The 20,908-nt window shown below is 36.6% G+C and overlaps 1 protein-coding gene across 4 annotated transcripts in view; it reads right to left on the minus strand.

Moving 5' to 3' along the window:
- The window catches only part of VWA8 (von Willebrand factor A domain containing 8), a 356,490-nt gene that overhangs the window by 211,892 nt on the left and 123,690 nt on the right, over positions 1–20,908 (minus strand). For all 4 annotated transcript variants that reach the window (XM_082435350.1, XM_082435351.1, XM_082435349.1 and 1 more), the window contains 3 exons: positions 19,297–19,465; positions 16,704–16,781; positions 12,161–12,276 (listed from right to left, as the gene is read on the minus strand). In XM_082435350.1, the coding sequence (XP_082291476.1) occupies positions 12,161–12,276; positions 16,704–16,781; positions 19,297–19,465 (363 nt within the window). The remainder of the gene's footprint in view (positions 1–12,160; positions 12,277–16,703; positions 16,782–19,296; positions 19,466–20,908) is intronic.

Below are 20,908 nucleotides of genomic sequence, written 5' to 3' on the forward strand. Positions count from 1 at the left end.
TAGCATGAGCTAGAATAAGGATAGGGGATGCCCTCAAATTACCAGTCTGAGAGGAGGAATATTAGTAGTAAGAGTGAGAGAAAAAGACTGAGGGGCTCAGGGGATATAAGGCAGCCTATGATTTCTATTTAGAATGTATAATTAATTTATACCTGATTTTAAATCTTAAATTTATAAACAGTATTGGAACATTTAAGATAACATGGATCATCCTATTTATAAATTTAATGTGTTATACTTGTGAGTTATTCAGTTTCTCAAGAAGGTTTTGTTTGTTAACTTCAGACATCTGAAGTACTTAAAAGGAAACTATATATATATATATATATATATATATTTTATTAACAAATTTCAAATGTTTGAAGATATTTAATTTAGCCAAGTTTTATAAATGGAACCAAACATTTTTTTAAGGCCCATAAAAGTAATGAAGATCTGTTAGACTTACAGAGTAAGTTGAGTAACAGAAAAATCTAAAGATCTAGATTTTTGAAATTATATCCTTAAAAAAACTGAACAACAGGAGGAGCTTCAAGATGGCGGAGGAGTAAGACGTGGAGATCACCTTCCTCCCCACAAATACATTAGAAACACATCTACATGTGGAACAACTCCTACAGAACACCTACTGAACGATGTCAGAAGACCTCAGACATCCCAAAAGGCAAGAAACTCCCCACGTACCTGGGTAGAGCAAAAGAAAAAAGAAAAAACAGAGACAAAAGAATAGGGACGGGACCTGCACCAGTGGGAGGGAGCTGTGAAGGAGGAAAGGTCTGCACACACTAGGAAGCCCCTTCACGGGCGGAAACTGCGGGTGGCAGAGGGGGAAGCTTCGGAGCCACGGAGGAGAGCGCAGCCACAGGGGTGTGGGGGGCAAAGCGGAGAGATTCCCGCACAGAGAATCGGTGCCGAGCAGCACTCACCAGCCCGAGAGGCTTGTCTGCTCACCCGCCGGGATGGGCGGGGGCTGGCAGCTGAGGCTCCGGGTTCAGTCGGATCCCAAGGAGACAATTGGGGGTGGCTACGTGAACACAGCCTGAAGGGGGTTAGTGCGCCACAGCTAGCTGGGAGGGAGTCCAGGAAAAAGTCTGGAGCTGCCGAAGAGGCAAGAGACTTTTTCTTACCTCTTTGTTTCCTGGTGCGCGAGGAGAGGGGATTAAGAGCGCCGCTTAAAGGAGCTCCAGAGACGGGCACGAGCCGCGGCTATCAGCGCGGACCCTGGACACGGGCATGAGATGCTAAGGCTGCTGCTGCCGCCACCAAGAAGCCTGTGTGCGAGCACAGGTCACTATCCACACCGCCCCTCCTGGGAGCCTGCGCAGCCTGCCCCTGGCAGGGTCCCGTGATCCAGGGACAACTTCCCCGGGAGAACACACGGCGCGCCTCAGGCTGCTGCAACGTCACGCTGGCCTCTGCCCCCGCAGGCTCGCCCCGCCTCCTCCGTACCGCTCCCTCCCCCCAGCCTGAGTGAGCCAGAGCCCCCGAAGCAGCTGCTCCTTTAACCCTGTCCTGTCTGAGCGCAGAACAGAAGCCCTCATGCGACCTACACGCAGAGGCAGGGCCAAATCCAAAGCTGAACCCCGGGAGCTGTGCGAACAAAGAAGAGAAAGGGAAATCTCTCCCAGCAGCCTCAGAAGCAGCGGATTAAATCTTCACAGTCAACTTGATGTACCCTGCATCGGTGGAATACCTGAATAGACAACGAATCATCCCAAATTGAGGAGGTGGACTTTGGGAGCAATGATATATATATATATTTTTTTCCCTTTTTCTCTTTTTGTGAGTGTGTATGCATATGCTTCTGTTTTGTGATTTTGTCTGTATAGCTGTGCTTTTACCATTTGTCCTAGTGTTCTGTCTGTCTTTTTTTTGTGCGTGTGTATAGTTTTCAGTGCTTGTTATCATTGGTGAATTTGTTTCTTGGTTTGGTTGTTCTCTTCTTTCTTTCTTTCTCTTTTTTTTCTTAATTAATTAAAAAAACCTTTTTTTATAATTATTTTTTGTATTTTACTTTAATATATTTTTATTCTATTTTATTTTATCTTTTTCTTTCTTTCTTTTTTTTCGCCCTTTTATTCTGAGCCATGTGGATGACAGGCTCTTGGTGCTCCAGCCAGGTGTCAGAGCTGTGCCTCTGAGGTGGGAGAGCCAAGTTCAGGACATTGGTGAGACCTCCAACCTCCACATAATATCAGATGGCGAAAATCTCCCAGAGATCTCCATCTCAACGCCAAGACCCAGCTCCACTCAACAACCAGTAAGCTACAGTGCTGGACACCCTATGCCAAACAACTAGCAAGACAGGAACACAACCCCACCCATTAGCAGAGAGTCTGCCTAAAATCATAATAACGTCACAGACATCCCAAAACACACCACCAGACGTGGACTTGCCCACCAGAAAGAAAAGATCCAGCCTTATCCACCAGAGCACAGGCACTAGTCCCCTCCACCAGGAAGCCTACACAACCCACTGAACCAACTATAGCCACTGGTGGCAGACACCAAAAACAATGGGAACTATGAACCTGCAGCCTGCGAAAAGGAGACCACAAACACAGTGAGTTAAGCAAAATGAGAAGACAAAGAAATACACAGCAGATGAAGGAGAAAGGTAAAAACCCACCAGACCTAACAAATGAAGAGGAAATAGGCAGTCTACCTGAAAAAGAATTCAGAATAATGATAGTAAAATGATCCAAAATTCTGGAAAGAGAATGGAGAAAGTACAAGAAACGTTTAACAAGGACCTAGAAGAACTAAAGAGCAAACAAACAATCATGAACAACACAATAAATGAAATTAAAAATTCTCTAGAAGGGATCAATAGCAGAATAACTGAGGCAGAAGAATGGATAAGTGACCTGGAAGATAAAATAGTGGAAATAACTACTGCAGAGCAGAAAAAAGAAAAAAGAATGAAAAGAATTGAGGACAGTCTCAGACACCTCTGGGACAATATTAAACACACCAACATTCAAATTATAGGGGTTCCAGAAGAAGAAGAGAAAAAGAAAGGGACTGAGAAAATATTCGAAGAGATTGTATTTAAAAATTAACCTAATATGGGAAAGGAAATAGTTAATCAAGTCCAGGAAGCACAGAGAGTTCCATATAGGATAAATCCAAGGAGAAACACGCCAAGACACATATTAATCAAACTATCAAAAATTAAATACAAAGAAAAAATATTAAAAGCAGCAAGGGAAAAACAACAAATAACATACAGGGAATCCCCATAAGGTTAACAGTTGATCTTTCAGCAGAAACTCTGCAAGCCAGAAGGGAGTGGCAGGACATATTTAAAGTGATAAAAGGGAAAAACCTACAACCAAGATTACTCTATCCAGCAAGGATCTCATTCAGATTTGACGGAGAAATTAAAACCTTTACAGACAAGCAAAAGCTAAGAGAATTTAGCACCACCAAACCAGCTTTACAACAAATGCTAAAGGAACTTCTCTAGGCAGGAAACACAAGAGAAGGAAAAGACCTACAATAACAAACCCAAAACAATTAAGAAAATGGTAATAGGAACATATATATCGATAATTACCTTAAATGTAAATGGATTTAATGTTCCAACCGAAAGGCATAGAGTGGCTGAATGGATACAAAAACAAGACCTGTATATATGCTGTCTACAAGAGACCTACTTCAGACCTAGGGACACATACAGACTGAAAGTGAGGGGATGGAAAAAGATATTCCATGCAAATGGAAATCAAAAGACAGCTGGAGTAGCAATTCTCATATCAGACAAAATAGACTTTAAAACAAAGACTATTACAAGAGCCAAAGAAGGACACTACATAATGATCAAAGGATCAATCCAAGAAGAAGATATAACAATTGTAAATATTTATGCACCCAACACAGGAGCACCTCAATACATAAGGCAAATAATAACAGCCATAAAAGGGGAAATCAACAGTAACACAATCATAGTAGGGGACTTTAACACCCCACTTTCACCAATGGACAGATCATCCAAAATGAAAATAAATAAGGAAACACAAGCTTTAAATGACACATTAAACAAGATGGACTTAATTAATTTTTATAGGACATTCCATCCAAAAACAACAGAATAAACTTTCTTCTCAAGTGCTCATGGAACATTCTTCAGGAGAGATCATATCTTGGGTCACAAATCAAGCCTTGGTAAATTTAAGAAAATTGAAATCGTATCAAGTATCTTTTCTGACCACAACGCTATGAGACTAGATATCAATTACAGGAAAAAAATCTGTAAAAAATACAAACACATGGAGGCTAAACAATACACTACTTAATAACCAAGAGATCACTGAAAAAAATCAAAGAGGAAATCAAAAAATACCTAAAAACAAATGACAATGAAAACACGACGGCCCAAAACTTATGGGATGCAGCAAAAGCAGTTCTAACAGGGAAGTTTATACCAATACAATCCTACCTTAAGAAACAAGAAACATCTCAAATAAACAACCTAACCTTACACCTAAAGCAATTAGAGAAAGAAGAGAAAAAAAACCCAAAGTTAGCAGAAGGAAAGAAATCATAAAGATCAGATCAGAAATAAATGAAACAGAAATGAAGGAAACGATAGCAAAGATCAAGAAAACTAAAAGCTGGTTCTTTGAGAGGATAAACAAAATTGATAAACCATTAGCCAGACTCATCAAGAAAAAAAAGGGAGAAGACTCAAATCAATAGAATTAGAAATGAAAAAGGGGAGGTAACAAATGACACTGTAGAAATACAAGGGATCATGAGAGATGACTAGAAGCAACTATACGCCAATAAAATGGACAACCTGGAAGAAATGGACAAATTCTTAGAAATGCACAACCTTCCGAGACTGAACCAGGAAGAAATAGAAAATATGAACAGACCAATCAAAAGCACTGAAATTGAAACTGTGATTAAAAATCTTCCAACAAACAAAAGCCCAGGACCAGATGGCTTCACAGGCGAATTCTATCAAACATTTAGAGAAGAGCTAACACGTATCCTTCTCAAACTCTTCCAAAATATAGCAGAGGGAGGAACACTCCCAAGCTCATTCTACGAGGCCACCATCACGCTGATACCAAAACCAGACAAAGATGTCACAAAAAAAGAAAACTACAGACCAATATCACTGATGAACATAGACGCAAAAATCCTCAACAAAATATTAGCAAACAGAATCCAACCCCACATGAAAAGGATCATACACCATGATCAAGTGGGGTATATCCCAGGAATGCAAGGATTCTTCAACATATGCAAATCAATCAATGTGATACACCATATTAACAAATTGAAGGAGAAAAACCATATGATCATCTTAATAGATGCAGAGAAAGCTTTTGACAAAATTCAACACCCATTTATGATAAAAACCCTCCAGAAAGTAGGCATAGAAGGAACTTACCTCAACATAATAAAGGCCATATATGACAAACCCAGAGCCAACATCATCCTTAATGGTGAAAAACTGAAACCATTTCCACTAAGATCAGGAACAAGACAAGGTTGCCCACTCTTACCACTAGTATTCAACATAGTTTTGGAAGTTTTAGCCACAGCAATCAGAGAAGAAAAAGAAATAAAAGGAATCCAAATGGGAAGAGAAGAAGTAAAGCTGTCACTGTTTGCAGATGACATGATACTATATAGAGAGAATCCTAAAGATGCTACCAGAAAACTACTACGGCTAATCAATGAATTTGGTAAAGAAGCAGGATACAAAATTAATGCACAGAAATCTCTTGCATTCCTATACACTAATGATGAAAAATCTTTAAGTGAAATTAAGAAAACACTCCCATTTACCATTGCAACAAAAAGAATAAAATACCTAGGAATAAACCTACCTAAGGAGAAAAAAGACCTGCATGCAGAAAATTATAAGACACTCATGATAGAAATTAAAGATGATACAAATAGATGGAGAGATATACCATGTTCTTGGATTGGAAGAATCAACATTGTGAAAATGACTATACTACCCAGAGCAATGTACAGATTCAATGCAATCCCTATCAAACTACCAGTGGCATTTTTCACAGAACTAGAACAAAAAAATTGCACAATGTGCATGGAAACACAAAAGACTCCAAATAGCCAAAGCAATCTTGAGAAAGAAAAACGGAGCTGGAGGAATCAGGCTTCCAGACTTCAGACTATATGACAAAGCTACAGTAATCAAGGCAGTATGGTACTGGCACAAAAACAGAAACATACGTCCATGGAAAAGGATAGAAAGCCCAGAGATGAACCCACACACATATGGTCACCTTATCTTTGATAAAGGAGGAAAGAATATACAATGGAGAAAAGACAGCCTCTTCAATAAGTGCTCCTGGGAAAACTGGACAGCTACATGTAAAAGAACGAAATTAGAACACTCCCTAACACCATACACAAAAATAAACTCAAAATGGATTAAAGACCTAAATGTAAGGCCAGACATTATCAAAATCTCAGCAGAAAACATAGGCAGAACACTCTATGACATAAATCACAGCAAGATTCTTTTTGACCCACCTCCTAGGGAAATGGAAATAAAAACAAAAATAAACAAATGGGACCTAATGAAACTTCAAAGCTTTTGCACAGCAAAGGAAACCATAACCAAGATGAAAAGACAACCCTCAGAATGGGAGAAAATATTTGCAAATGAAGCAACTGACAAAGGATTAATCTCCAAAATTTACAAGCAGCTCAGGCAGGTCAATATCAAAATAACAAACAACCAATCCAAAAATGGGCAGAAGACCTAAATAGACATTTCTCCAAAGAAGATATACAGATTGCCAACAAACACATGAAAGAATGCTCAACATCATTAATCATTAGAGAAATGCAAATCCAAACTACAATGCGATACCATCTCACACCAGTCAGAATGGCCATCATCAAAAAATCTACAAACAAGAAATGATGGACAGGGTGTGGAGAAAAGGGAACCCTCATACACTGTTGGTGGGAACGTAAATTGATACAGCCACTATGGAGAACAGTATGGTGGTTCCTTAAAAAACTAAAAATAGAACTGCCATATGACCCAGCAATCCCACTACTGGGCATATACCCTGAGATAACCATAATCCATAAAGAGTCATGTACCACAATATTCATTGCAGCTGTATTTACAATAGTCAGGACTTGGAAGCAACCTAAGTGTCCATCGACAGATGAATGGATAAAGAAGATGTGGCACATATATACAATGGAATATTACTCAGCCATAAAAAGAAACGAAATTGAGTTATTTGTAGTGAGGTGGATGGACCTAGAGTCTGTCATACAGAGTGAAGTAAGTCAGAAAGAGAAAAACAAATACCGTATGCTAACACATATATATGGAATCTAAAAAAAAAAAAAAAAGTTCATGAAGAACCTAGGGGCAAGACAGGAATAAAGACACAGACCTACTACAGAATGGACTTGAGGACACGGGGAGGGGGAAGGGTAAGCTGGGACAAAGTGAGAGAGTGGCATGGACATATATACACTACCAAATGTAAAATAGATAGCTAGTGGGAAGCAGCCGCACAGCACAGGGAGATCAGCTCGGTGCTTTGTGACCAGCTAGAAGGGTGGGATAGGGAGGGTGAGAGGGAGGGAGATGCAAGAGGGAAGAGATATGGGGATATATGTATATGTATAGCTGATTCACTTTGTTATAAAGCAGAAACTAACACACCATTGTAAATCAATTATACTCCAATAAAAATGTTAAAAAAGAAAACAAAACAAAACTGAACAGCAGTTTTTAAGCCAAAACTTCCTGAACAGTCTTTCCTGCAAACAAAATCATTTTTCAGGAAAACAAAAAATTCACATCCACAATAATCATTATACTCATTTAACACTGTGTATTAGTTCTAGCAGGCTTATAACTTTAAAAATTTAATTAGCTAATAACTTAAACAGTGGAAATTTTATATAGTTGTTATTCATTTTATATCACAAGGGAATTTTGAAAAATACTGTATACAAACTAAGTTTTTGATGAATGGAAAATTTCCTCATAACCTCAATGTCAAAGGTAGTTAATCTTCATTTCTGATTAAATTCTTATAACTCTGCCCCAAATTTCTATGCTAAAGGATCATCATCCCAAGATTTTCCAAAAGTAAATAATTTAATGGAATGCAAAATACTTGAATGGAGTAAAACTCATTTTATAGGGATTTATAGTTAACTCTTCCACAATAAAGTAATTTTTGGAATACAAAATACCTGATATCTTCCTAACCTTCTAAATTTTCTTCCTTTTGGCCTCTTAGGTTTTCAACTATCTAAAATGAATTATGCATCTATCTCCAAGACTTGGCAATTATAGGCAATGAGAGGTGCTTAGGGAGCCATTCCCTCAGATGAAGAAATGTTCCAGTCAGAACTCAACTGGCATAAACAATAAATAAATGAAAAATATTTTAAAAATTAAATTAACAAGATAAAAGAGCCATGCTAATATTTAATAAATTTAATGTTTAACAAATTTAGGCTAGAGAGTTTCTTTTGATTTTGTCTGCTTAATAATAGACTTCATGAATATAAATCATATCAATTTTTCTAAAATTTTCTATGAAATTTTTTTTTGTTGTTCCTTCCTGCCATTGTGCTATCCTAAAGAGAAGGTTAATAAAAAGGCTTTTGACTCTGTAGCCTTGCTAAAGTCAACAGATGATACATAAACAAGATAGCTGTTTTACTATTTGCAAAGGGTCATGGGGTGGTAACAAAATAGAATTTTATTGTATTCAGTTGATAACACTGGAAGAATGCATTATTTGATTCAGTGAAGTATGTGTATGAATATGGAAAGTATTTTTTAGTTTTTAAATAGTTTTAACCATGAACTACTTCAAGCATACAGAAAATTACAGTATACTAAGTATTCTATTCATCTCTCTCTATCCCTGAAGCTAACTCTTACTCTGAAATTGGTGTATACCTTTCTTGTCCATATTTTTATTTTGCTGCATATGTGTGAGCAAAAACTATATTGCACTTTTATTATATGTAAACTTTTATATAAATAGCATCATATACAAAATCTCCTCTTTCAAACTTTTGACTTGATGTTAAGTTGTCATGATCCATACCTGTTGATACATGTAGATCTACTTCATTTTAACTGCTGTATAGTACCTCATTATATGAATATGTCAGTTTATATATTCATTCCCTACTGATGGACTGATACGTTGTTTCCTATTTTTCATTCTTACAAACAATGATGCAATGAACATTCTTCTACATGCTTCCTTATACATACATGTAAATCTATCTCTAAGGTGATTATCAAGAAGTAGAATCGTCAATTCATAGAGTATTAATATATTAAGGCATAAAGTTACTGTAAGATCACCCCCAAACTGACAAGACTTCCATCCCAACAGCAGTCATGAAATTCCATTTCCTTCTGCTCATGGAAAATGCTATTTTTACAGGTAAAAATTGTAAAAGTATAAAATGATAGCTGATAATTGTTTTAAATGTCATTTTCCCTGATCAATAGTAAGTTGAGCATCTTTTCAAATGTTTGTTGGTTATCTGAATTAACTTTTCCTGCACATCTATTAATCCTTTTGCCATTTAGGGGTGATGCTTTTATCTCATTAATGTGTATACTTTATAGTTCCTGAATAGCAATCCTTTTGAGATTAGAAATCTTGTGAAACATCTCTTAGTTTGTGGCTTATAACTTGCAGAGTGGCTTACAGTGTTCTTGTCATATATCTGGATTTTACTTTTTCGTATGGGAATAAAGTGGATATTTTTTATTTTTAACCATTTATTGACAAGTCCATCCATTCCCACACTAATTCATAATGCTACCTCTAACATATACTAAGTTTCCAGAAATATGTGGGTCTGTTTCAGGGCTCTGTAGTCTATTCTAATGGTCTATTTGTCTTTTCTAGCACCGATACCACACTTAAAATAAATATAACTTTATAATGGATCTTGATATCTGATGGAGAAAGCACACCACTTAAATCTTCCTCAAAATTTCTTTGGATATTGTTGACCCTTTATATTAATTTCGAGATCAGCTTGTCCAATTCAATATAACCTTGGTTGTATTTGACCAAATTATATCTACATATCAACTTGCAGGGAAACAAACAGCCTGACAATACTTAATCTTCCCTTTCATGAACATAGTATAGTTTCCCATTTCCCACAGCTATCTTTTACAGCTTTTAATAAAGATTTACGTTTTTCTCCATAAAAGCATTATATGTCACTCATTAGATTTATTCTTAGATGCTCAAAGCTTTCTATTATTATTTTGAATGGTATTATTTTTAAAAATTAGACTTCCTTATTGATTTTTGCTGGAATATATAGGAATAGCACTGACTTGGGTACATAAGTAATCTCATTATATTTTATTTGTTCTAATATATAGTTTATATGTAGCTTCTTTTGAATTTTTTATGTAGCCAATCATATAATCTTTAGCCAATCTAAAAGTATAGAAAGGTGACATTCTTGTTTTGTTCCTAACTCTAAAGGGAATAAGCCAAGTATTTTACCATAAGAATGTTTGCTATAAAGTTTTAGTAGATACCCTTTATCAGATTAAAAAATTTCCCATCCATTCATGGTTAACTAAGAATATTTTTTGTTTATTTTTGCTTTGGCTTGTTTTTAAGTTTGGTTGTTGAGTTTTATCCAATCCTTCTTTACTGATTTATTAAAATGATATTTTTCTCAGTAATATGTTAATATGGTGAATTTTAAAAAAGAATAGTAAACCTTCTTCACATTCTTGAGATAACTCCAAATTGCTCATAATTTATTTATATATATATATCATATAAATAGATATGATATATATATATTTAGCTACAATTGGATTTCATTTAGGATTTTTGTACACAGTCCATGAATTTGATTTAAAATTTTCCTTTCATACATTATTCTTGTCTGGTTTAGGTATCAAGATTACACTAGACTCAAAGTGAATTGTTTTGTCTTCACTATTTGCTCTCTAGAATGGTCTCTAGAATGCTTTGTGTATGATTATTTCATTCCTTCCAAAGTATTATTTTCCCTTAGGCTCTGAAGCTGTTTATATTACTTGGCATTGACTATTTACTTCTATTAATACACATCAACAACCAAGTTCTGACTAAGGAAACCTGGGTAGATAATGAATCTATCTTTCTGTATATATTGGGTTGTCCAAAAAGAACGAACTTTTTGGGCAACCCAATAACTTCTTCAGTTCATGACCCTAAAAAATAGGCAATTGAAGCATTTTTTTTTTCTAATTTTCATTTGGAAGTCTAATATTAATCTACTTAAAAGAAAAGGAGAATCAACTTTATTATTTCTCATAATTATTAGTTATTCAAAGAATTACCCCAAAGACACTGGAAGCAAACCTCATTTTAGCCTCATTTCACCACAGAACAAATTCAAGTTGCAACATAAGGAGCTTACTTTAACTACAAGAAAAATTGTCCACTAAGCTGAAAACTTATAGAGGGCAGTTAGAGATCCTCCTAAGCTGGATATAGATTCTCTTTTAATTCCTTTAATATATCAAGGAATGAATGGACAACAGTTAAAACCACCATAAAAATAATTACCAGATCATATGAAAAGAGTCTAAAAGAAATCTCCAGATCTATCGGACACTGCTATTAATCTTTTCTTATTATTCTTTTAAAAATAGTTTCATGCAAGTATGATTCTGTAAGGAAATTATATAAGCTGATGTTTTATTAATAATTTCCAAACAAGTATGAAAAATATTAGTGTAGACTGAAAAGATGTTAGTTTTGTCAAATTTGGGCAACAGGACAGTACTACCAAGCATGGAAGGTTCCAGTGCAAATTTGGGAGGTGCTAAGTGCTTAAGAGCACTCGCTCAGAAGACACATGAGCCAGCATTCAAATACCAAACCTCCTTTTACTTATTTACTACTGTCTGGTTTGAGTAAGTGACTTAGTTTTCTCATCTATAAAAATCTCTTTAATCTATTAGTATGCCTAAGTAAGGTAATATATGTTGTAAAAACTGAACACAAGGCTGAAATAGCTACATATTCAGACTGATACTTTTTCCAGACCTGTGAGTACAGACTGTGAAACTTATGTTACTGTTTTAGCAAAGACCCAGAAAGTTGAATTCAGTGAGAAAGGAGAATATGGTTACCTGGAAAGACAGGCTTTAGTGACAGCACTGTGAAGATTTTCGTTAGGGTACTGTGACAGCCGACGAGAAATCCTCAACAGCTGTCTGGTAGAAAGGGATGCTGCCAATGACTGTGCCTACCAAAAGGCAAAGACAGGCTGTTAAGAGTCTTGTTTCAACTTGCTGAAAGTGCCTGTGGATGGGTATCATAGCAGAACTCATTATTCCTAAGGACAAGGCCAAACTTAAAAGAAATATGTACTGTTAATGAATTACAAATAAAATAAACAGAAACCAATTTACACTGAAAACATCCTTAAAGACATTTTTTAAAAAATTCCATAAAAACTATTTATTAATTAAATTCAATTAAAGTACTGTGTATACATTTTTTTGGGGGGGGGGGAGGAGGCTGGATGGAGGTAAGATGTTACATTGTACAGATGGAACCTGACTTACAAATAGCCCTTATGTACAATTAACCATTTGTTCATTTTTTTTTCCTGCTTACACAAAGCCAAACTGTTAAGATGGCCAGAAAATGCTTACAGTTTTAAGTAAATCTATGACTTCTGAAATAGAAAAAAGGAGTTGTGGACAATTTAGGCTTCTGATCATAGAGGTGTCAACCAGTTGTCACTTGGGGGGCAGCTTACAGTTTGGAATCCTTCTCTGACACTGTCAGAATAATTTCCCTTTGTGTTCTTACTCTTCCCCAAATCCCATTAATAGAGCTGCTAGTATAGAACTCAGGACATGGTAAGTACCAATGAATATTTGTTGACTTGAATTTGAAATTATCTTAGCAGGCAGCATAATGTAATAGTAAAGTTTATAAGCTTTGGAGTCAGACAAATCAGTCTTCCATTTATTAGCTGTGTGATTCTGGTAAGTTTCTTAAGCTCTTGAAGCCCCAGTTTCCTCATCTTTAAAATGGCAATAATAATGCCTTCCCTTCCCTTTTAAGGTGTTATGAGGAGTAAATTAGAAAATTATTCTAAAGCATTTAGCAGATGTTGGACACATATGGGTGCTCAACAAATGGCAGCAATTTTTTTTTTTTTTTTGGCTGCGTTGGGTTTTCGTTGCAGTCAAAGGGCTTCTCACTGCAGCAGCTTCTCTTGTTGCGCAGCACAGACTCTAGGCACACAGGCTCCAGTTGGTGCACATGGGCTCAGTAGTTGCAGCATGCGGGCCCTAGAGCACTCGAGCTTCAGTAATTTTGGTGCATGGGCTCAGTAGTTGCGGCACGCAGGCTCTAGGGCACGCGGGCTTCAGTAGTGGTGGTGCGTGGGCTCAGTAGTTGTGGCTTGTGGGCTTAGTTGCTCCACAGCATGTGGGATCTTCCCAGACCAGGGATTGAACCCATGTCTCCTGCATTGGCAGGCGGATTCTTAACCACTGCGCCACCAGGGGAGTCCAGCAATTATTATTCAAAGTCAGCCTCTTCAAAATGAAAAAAATCTAACAGAGGAAGGGAACGGGACCTACACATTAGTAGGAATCTAATGCATCAGATTATTACTGGCCTAATGTCTAACTAAGATCAGCAGCATTAGAAGATAGTGGTTTTCACTGAAAATCAAGAGAAGAGGAGAACTTTTGAAGTAAACTGGTCCACTGGTGGTGGTGGTGGGGAGGCACAGAAGAGACCAGGGTGAAATGTCACAGAGTCTGACAAGGGCAATAAAGTGGCCCTGAGCACCAGAGGAAACGGAGAAGGAGACTCTATTAAACTAACCAAGGATTCAGAATGGATGGTAGGAGGATGCCAAAACTACACTACGTTGTTTGTTCCTTTTAACACTTCGCTTAAGCCCATCTCTGTACATCGCAAGGAAGCAGAAAGTGAATTGGTTTCTCCTTCCTCGTGTATTTCACAGCTCCATGAGACGTTGGTCTGCTGTTATTAGCATTATATTTCAGCTACAACATGGGTTAAACACTCCTTTGGGGACTAGATTAGGAGCATGACCACCATTTACAACATATCCTTTTTTCTATTAAAAAACACATTCTAAGTTACAAAGAACTCATAAGCAAAACATTTGATTCAGACTTCTTCAACAAATTTGCATTCTAGACATGGAGACAATATTTAAATATAAGAAAGCATAAACTGCAATCCAAAATAGCATATAATTTAATGCAAAAATAAGTGGCGCACTTGACAAAACTGCTATAGGGGCTTAAAATGTTCAAATGGGTAGCAGAAATGCTATGAACAAAGGCACGAACGCAACAGGAACAGAAATACAAGCAGAATGTGAGGAAACCAGCCCAGCTTTACTAGAGGGTCCTGCTGGAAAGCTTGCTCCCTAATATCAAAGACCCGTAAATCACATTTTGAGGAGTTTGGCCCTTCTTCTAAGGGCAATAGGACTTAGTAACATGATTTTAGAAAGACTAACCTGGCAGGAATATGCAAAGTAGTTGAAGGACAGAGGAAACTGAGACAGGAATCAGAAAGCTACTTCAGTTACCTACTTATAAAGAGATAAAGTCCTACAGTAAGGTTACTGGCAATAAGAAGGGGGAGAAGGGATCAAACAAATGTTTCCAAGGACTTGGCAACTGATGGATATGAGAAAGAAGGAAGGATGTGAGAAAGTAGGAAGAATTAAGGATAAGATTGTTTCAGCCACTATGATCGAAAGTATTAGAGGTTAAATATGACTTAGCAATTCTCACCTTAATATCTGAGACCATGAAAAATTCCTATTTTAATCATGGAAAATGTATGACAAATGACTCCAAGCAGAAGATTCTTATGACAAGAGTCCTATTAAACCATACAGTAACTTTCCAGGTTACAAAATTCTAATCTAATTCCAAACATGACACTGAATTCAGGCTTCATATTTCATTCCAGTGATCAGTAAGGACTTCTTATGAGTTTAAAAAATACCACATCAGTTGATAATACCAAAATGCTTTGCAATAACATCCAGGACTAAATCAGAAAGAAGTTTAGGTTGAGCCACTTACGTGTTGAGTAAAGGGTTTGGCTATTTCTGTTCTCACGTTATTACCAACTGAACATTGAGAATGTACTTTTAATTTAAAAATCCTAATGTACTTAATGCTTATAATATCAAATTTCTAACTGCAGTTTTTTTTTTTTTAAAGAAATTCACGTTCTTTTATTTATTTATTTATTTATTTATGACTGTGTTGAGTCTTCGTTTCTGTGCGAGGGCTTTCTCTAGTTGCGGCAAGTGGGGACCACTCTTCATCGCGGTGCGCGGGCCTCTCACCATCGCGGCCTCTCTTGTTGCGGAGCACAGGCTCCAGACGCGCAGGCTCAGCAATTGTGGCTCACGGGCCCAGTTGCTCCGTGGCATGTGGGATCTTCCCAGACCAGGGCTCGAGCCCGTGTCCCCTGCATTGGCAGGCAGATTCTCAACCACTGCGCCACCAGGGAAGCCCCTAACTGCAGTTTTATCTTGCAAAAAAAGGGTGAGGATGTGAGCACATTCCCTTAGTTACCATGGTTATTCAGTTCAAGAGCACACCTCAAGGGTTTTTTTTGGATTAACATGATTATAGTAATTCAGCTTAAAAATATGAAAGGTCTTTTTGAAAATTATTAAAAATAAATTTTCTATTTTTCCTCTTAAAGAATTATTTCTTTTATGAAAATGTAATGTTCTCTGGGAGAGAAAACTCCAGGGAAATCTATGTATAAATTAATAACTAATTAATTAATTTATTCATGCACTCATCAAACATTTGTTAATTTTCTAGGATGTGCCAGGCACCAGGATGGCAAATAGCTGGTGCAAGGACGCTCTGACCCTCCTTTGTCCCCCTGAAAGCAGGAAATGAATCTCCCATGAAAAAGATACCGTCCCTGTACCAGGAGGGTAGAAAGCATCCTTATCACAAGAAATAGGAAATTTAGGACTGAGAAGCCTATATAAACAAACTTTGTTTCTTCTTCACTTAATTACTACCCCAAGCCCAAACTTCTTTTGTGTTGTCAAGTCTTCAGAATTTTATTGTTTCTTTGACTAAAAGGTATAAAAGCTACCTGCTTTGGTCACTTTTTTGAGTTTCAGATTTTTATGGGGCTTCTGCATGTACAAAATTAAATTTGTTGTTTTTCTCCTATTAAACTGTCTCATGTCAATTTAATTATTAGGCTAGCCAAAGGACCTAGAACAAAAGAAGAAAAGTTTCCTGCCCCTATAACATCCCAAAATGTAAATACAATCTGAAATAGAGAATCAATGAGGAAGAAGAAGTTAGAAGCTGAAGATAAAGTTGTAGGCATTAACACAGAGGTGATACTTGAAGCCATAAGAATACATGAGATTGCTCAGCACAGGAGACAGAGAAGTAGACCCAAACCTCCTGGAATACCCAAGTACTCCCCTAAAGTTAAAAGTTGTTTACTATGACACCAGCCATGAGGAGCTTAAGATATATACATAGAAGAAAGCATAGCATAAGGGATAAATATATCAGCTTAAAAAATAGATTTCAAAGCACTGAACTCTAAGAATATAAAGCAGCAGCATGTCAACAACAGAAAATCCTATGGAAAATAACCCAGACTTACTGTTGGATCCTGTGTCTCTCTCAGTTTGTGTGTAAATGATAACAATTTGTCCAAAGCTTCCTGAGGCATATTTGGGACCTATTTTATAAGAGAATTAAGGAAAGAAAGAATAAATTGGGATATATGATCAATCAACCAGAAATTATGGCTACTTATCAAACAATATTAGAATTACATTTTTTGAAATCTCTGATTATAGGTATCATGTTTAACCCGTGGATAAATTTGCTTATTCATCTTCTCAGGAAACACTTCTGCCTCTGCTTTCTCTTTAAGAATCAGGTAAAAACGATGTGGTACATATATACAATTGAATACTCCTCAGCCACAAAAAAGAATGAAATAATGCCGTTTGCAGCAACATGGATGCAACTAGAGATTACCATACTAAATGAAGTAAGTCAGAAAGAGAAAGACAAATACTGTATGAGATCACTTATATGTGGAATCTAAAATATGACACAAATGAACCTATCTATGAAACAGAAACAGAATCACAGACATAGAGAATAGACTTGCCAAAGGGGAGAAGGGTGGGAAAGGGATGGATTGGGAGTTTGGGATTAGCAGATGCAAACTGGCATATATAGAATGCATAAACAACAAGGTCCTTCTATATAGCACAGGGAACTATATTCAATATCCTGTGATAAACCATAATGAAATTGAATGTATATATATATATATGTATAACTGAGTACCTTGCTGTACAGCAGTAATTAACACAATATTGTAAATCAACTATACTTCAATTAAAAAAAGAAAAAGAATCAGGTAGTCAAAACCAGGCCACTCTTCATTTACAATTCCATCACCAGGACAAAACTGAAAGGAGCCTCTAACCAATTAAAAACTGGCATAGAGTGTACCCATAAGAAACTTTTCATATATTATATCCTTTTTTGTTAGCTTCAACTCTAATTTAGGCACTTTTCTTACTGAAACCAAACTCCTTCATTTAGTAGTAATCATATCTATGTCTACTAAGAGATGTAAGGTATCCTTGTATAAAGGGCAGATGCTCAAGCTGTCCACTTTTTCAAGGACTTTAAAACCACATACCTGGGGGGTGGGGAAAGGATGGATTGGGAGTTTGGGATTAGTAGATGCAAACTATTATACAGAGAATGGATAAACAACAATTCTGTATAGCACAGGGAATTATATTCAACATCCTGTGATAAACCATAATGGAAAAGAACACAAAAAAGAATGTATACATATGCATTACTGAATCACTTTGCTGTACAGTAGAAATTAACACAACATTGTAAATCAACTATCCTTCAATAAAATAAATAAATAAATAAAAAACAACCACATACCTGAGGGGCATGATCTATTTATCAATGAACTCTGAAGAACAGTTCCCATACACTGATTGCTTTTAAGTACACCAATTTTAAACTAATTAAATATGTATTTGTATTGAATAATAAGAAATTTTTACATAGATAATAACAAGTTTAAAATTTTAATTTAAAAAGAGCAGGAGTTGTTACAACAATGACTGGTATCATGTGACTATTTCAGAAACAAACTGCTCAGGGTTTCTTTGGGCATTTAAGTAATTGGAACTTTTAAAATTGGAAGGTCTATTCAGTACATACTCATTTATTCTTTAAATCAATCCTGTGATGTAAGAAGTAGTATCATCCCCATCTTCAGATGAAGAGCCTGGTTGAGTAATTTACCCACGTTCTAGAAGCTAATCAGTAGTGGATTTGACATTTAAAGGCAAGCTATTTGACTTTAAAGCCTATGCCCTTATCCACAACCATGCTCATAAAACCTAAAATTAATTAATTCATTCTGGTATTTCAAAGGGGATGAGTGCATTTATGTAAAAAGTTAGTTATTAGTGATCTAGAATAGTACTGTCCAATAGAACGCTCTATGATGTTGGCAATGTTCTTTATCTATGCTATCGGCCACTTGAAATAAGACTGAGAAACTGAATTTTTGAATTTGATTTAATGTGGCTAGTGCTACTACACTGAATAGTGCAGTTCTAGAACTCCAAACGTGCTAAACACAGTGCTTGGTTAAGGCAGACACTGCAATAATAGTTTACATACACTACAAGCCACTAGACAACTTATCAGTTAAGTATAGGATATATTACAATCCCGAGGGGACCAGGACTACTTAGTATTTTCTACTAAATCTAAGGAACTAAAATATATTTGGCCTCTCCTAATAGTAGGAACTTAAAATTTAGTCACCTTCGGCTGAATATAAAAGGAAAAGGAATCCCCAAACTGCTTCCACATGAGGGAAACGGAGAGATAGCCTACATTCATGGTTCTCAAAGTGTGGTCCCCAGATCAGCAGCTGTCAGCATCCCATGAGAACTTCAGAAGTGCAAATTCTCATGTTCCATCCCAAAACCACCGACTCGGCAATCTGTCATTTAACAAGCCCTCCAGATGATTTTGAAAAATGTTGACATCTGAGAACCATTTTATGAGGAAATCTGGAAATTAACAGTGAGAAAAAGCCCAAAATATCCAACTCTGCTCAAGCAGGTGTCACAAAGACCTTAAAAAGAGAATAGCTGAAGGCAACAGGCTAGAGCTGGCCTCACTCTTACCATTTCCTTAATCACTTGCATTTCTTCACTTTTGACAAGTGGTTTCATGTAATGGAAAAAGAACATGGTTAAGAATTCTGGTCCCAGCCACTGCTGTGCCGTGCTTCCAGTAACAGGGGGTTCTGCTAAGGCGATGATTCTGAAGGAGGGGTGGACAGGAAAAATCGATCTAAAAGGAAAAAAAATTTTTTAAAACATAACCTTTTATGTTAGAAATTAGGTCATGGTAGCTAAAGCCTAGGCAATAATAAGGCTGTACTACAGTTAAAGCTATTATCCAAAGAACAAGCTTTGAAAAAACAAGCCGGGACATTCTAAAAACCTAAGATTAAAACAAAAGAAGAATCACCAACCATTAATATTTATGATGTACCACATCCACTGATGAAACTCCATCCCTGGTACAAACCACCGTTTTGGATATGTTGTTACACCTACGATAAATTTTCTCCATAGTCCCTTGAAACATAACCCCAAACAGTCCATATTTATTTCATAGGTCCCCTGTCTTTATTCAAAATCTCCTGTCTTGCAAGGAACCCACTCTACGTCAACCATAGAAATACCAAGAAGTATGATTCAGGATAAGAAGACTTTTTATAATATAGACAATTTAAGCAGCATAAGGGATTGGATTAAAATTAAACTTTGGATTGGCAATAAGAATACTTAGGTCTTAAAAAGGTAGAGAAAAGTGAACTTCTATATAATTCACTCTTTTGTCATTTTATAGGAAACCATATGATTTTTAAAGTAATCTCTTTGATAAATCTCTGCTAGGGAATCTGAGGATTTAAATATTCTAGGACACACAGAAGAATAAAATAAGACTTCCCATGTTTTGTGAAATGACTTGAGTAGTTTTTGAAGAAGGAGCTAGAAACCGTTTATCATGATCTAATCATGAGTAATATCCTCAGTTCTTATCAATTTTCAAAATTGCAGTGCAAATAGACCTTTTGAGGGTTATATCATCCTTGCTGAGAAAGGAGAGATGAAACTCAAACACTTGCGAAGATCTTCAGAAAAACAAAAATAAAGGGACCTAAATGGCATTTCTTCATTGCCGTTAACTATTGTGGTAGAACTCAAGTTATGTGACTGGGCAGTGAGAATATCAGGAGATAGGACATGTGTAGAGAGAATCAAATAAATACTCTGAAGATTTCAGAGAAGAAAAAGTCCTCCCAATAGAAAAGGTAGGTCCACTGAGTCCCTGACTGCATGATCTGTACTTTTAGGGGGCGACAGTGTAATTTGTAAGTCAGGGAAAAGCAATTTTTAGAAATGGTCATATGAAAAGTCTGGATTAATTCCTAAAAGCTACCAAATACCATTTCATTTCTCTAGGTAGGAAAAAAAAAAAAAGACTTCTTTTTCCCAAGCATGGCATGGGGATGATCTGTTCAAAGGAGTTGTTCTAGGAAAAGAGGAAAGGATAACAACACAGATAATGCCTGAAAGTCCTGAGGATGACACGGTCGCTCATGATTGCTAGTAATTAGACAGTCACCTAACAGAACCTGGACAGAGAAAATTCTATGATCTGAGAGCTAAAAGGAAAGGTTATTCCATTTTCCACTTCTGCTAAGTGATTTGCTATAATCCAGAA

This window comes from Balaenoptera physalus, assembly GCF_965194825.1.
Source record: "Balaenoptera physalus genome assembly, chromosome: 18".
NCBI classification, from domain to species: Eukaryota; Metazoa; Chordata; class Mammalia; order Artiodactyla; family Balaenopteridae; genus Balaenoptera; species Balaenoptera physalus.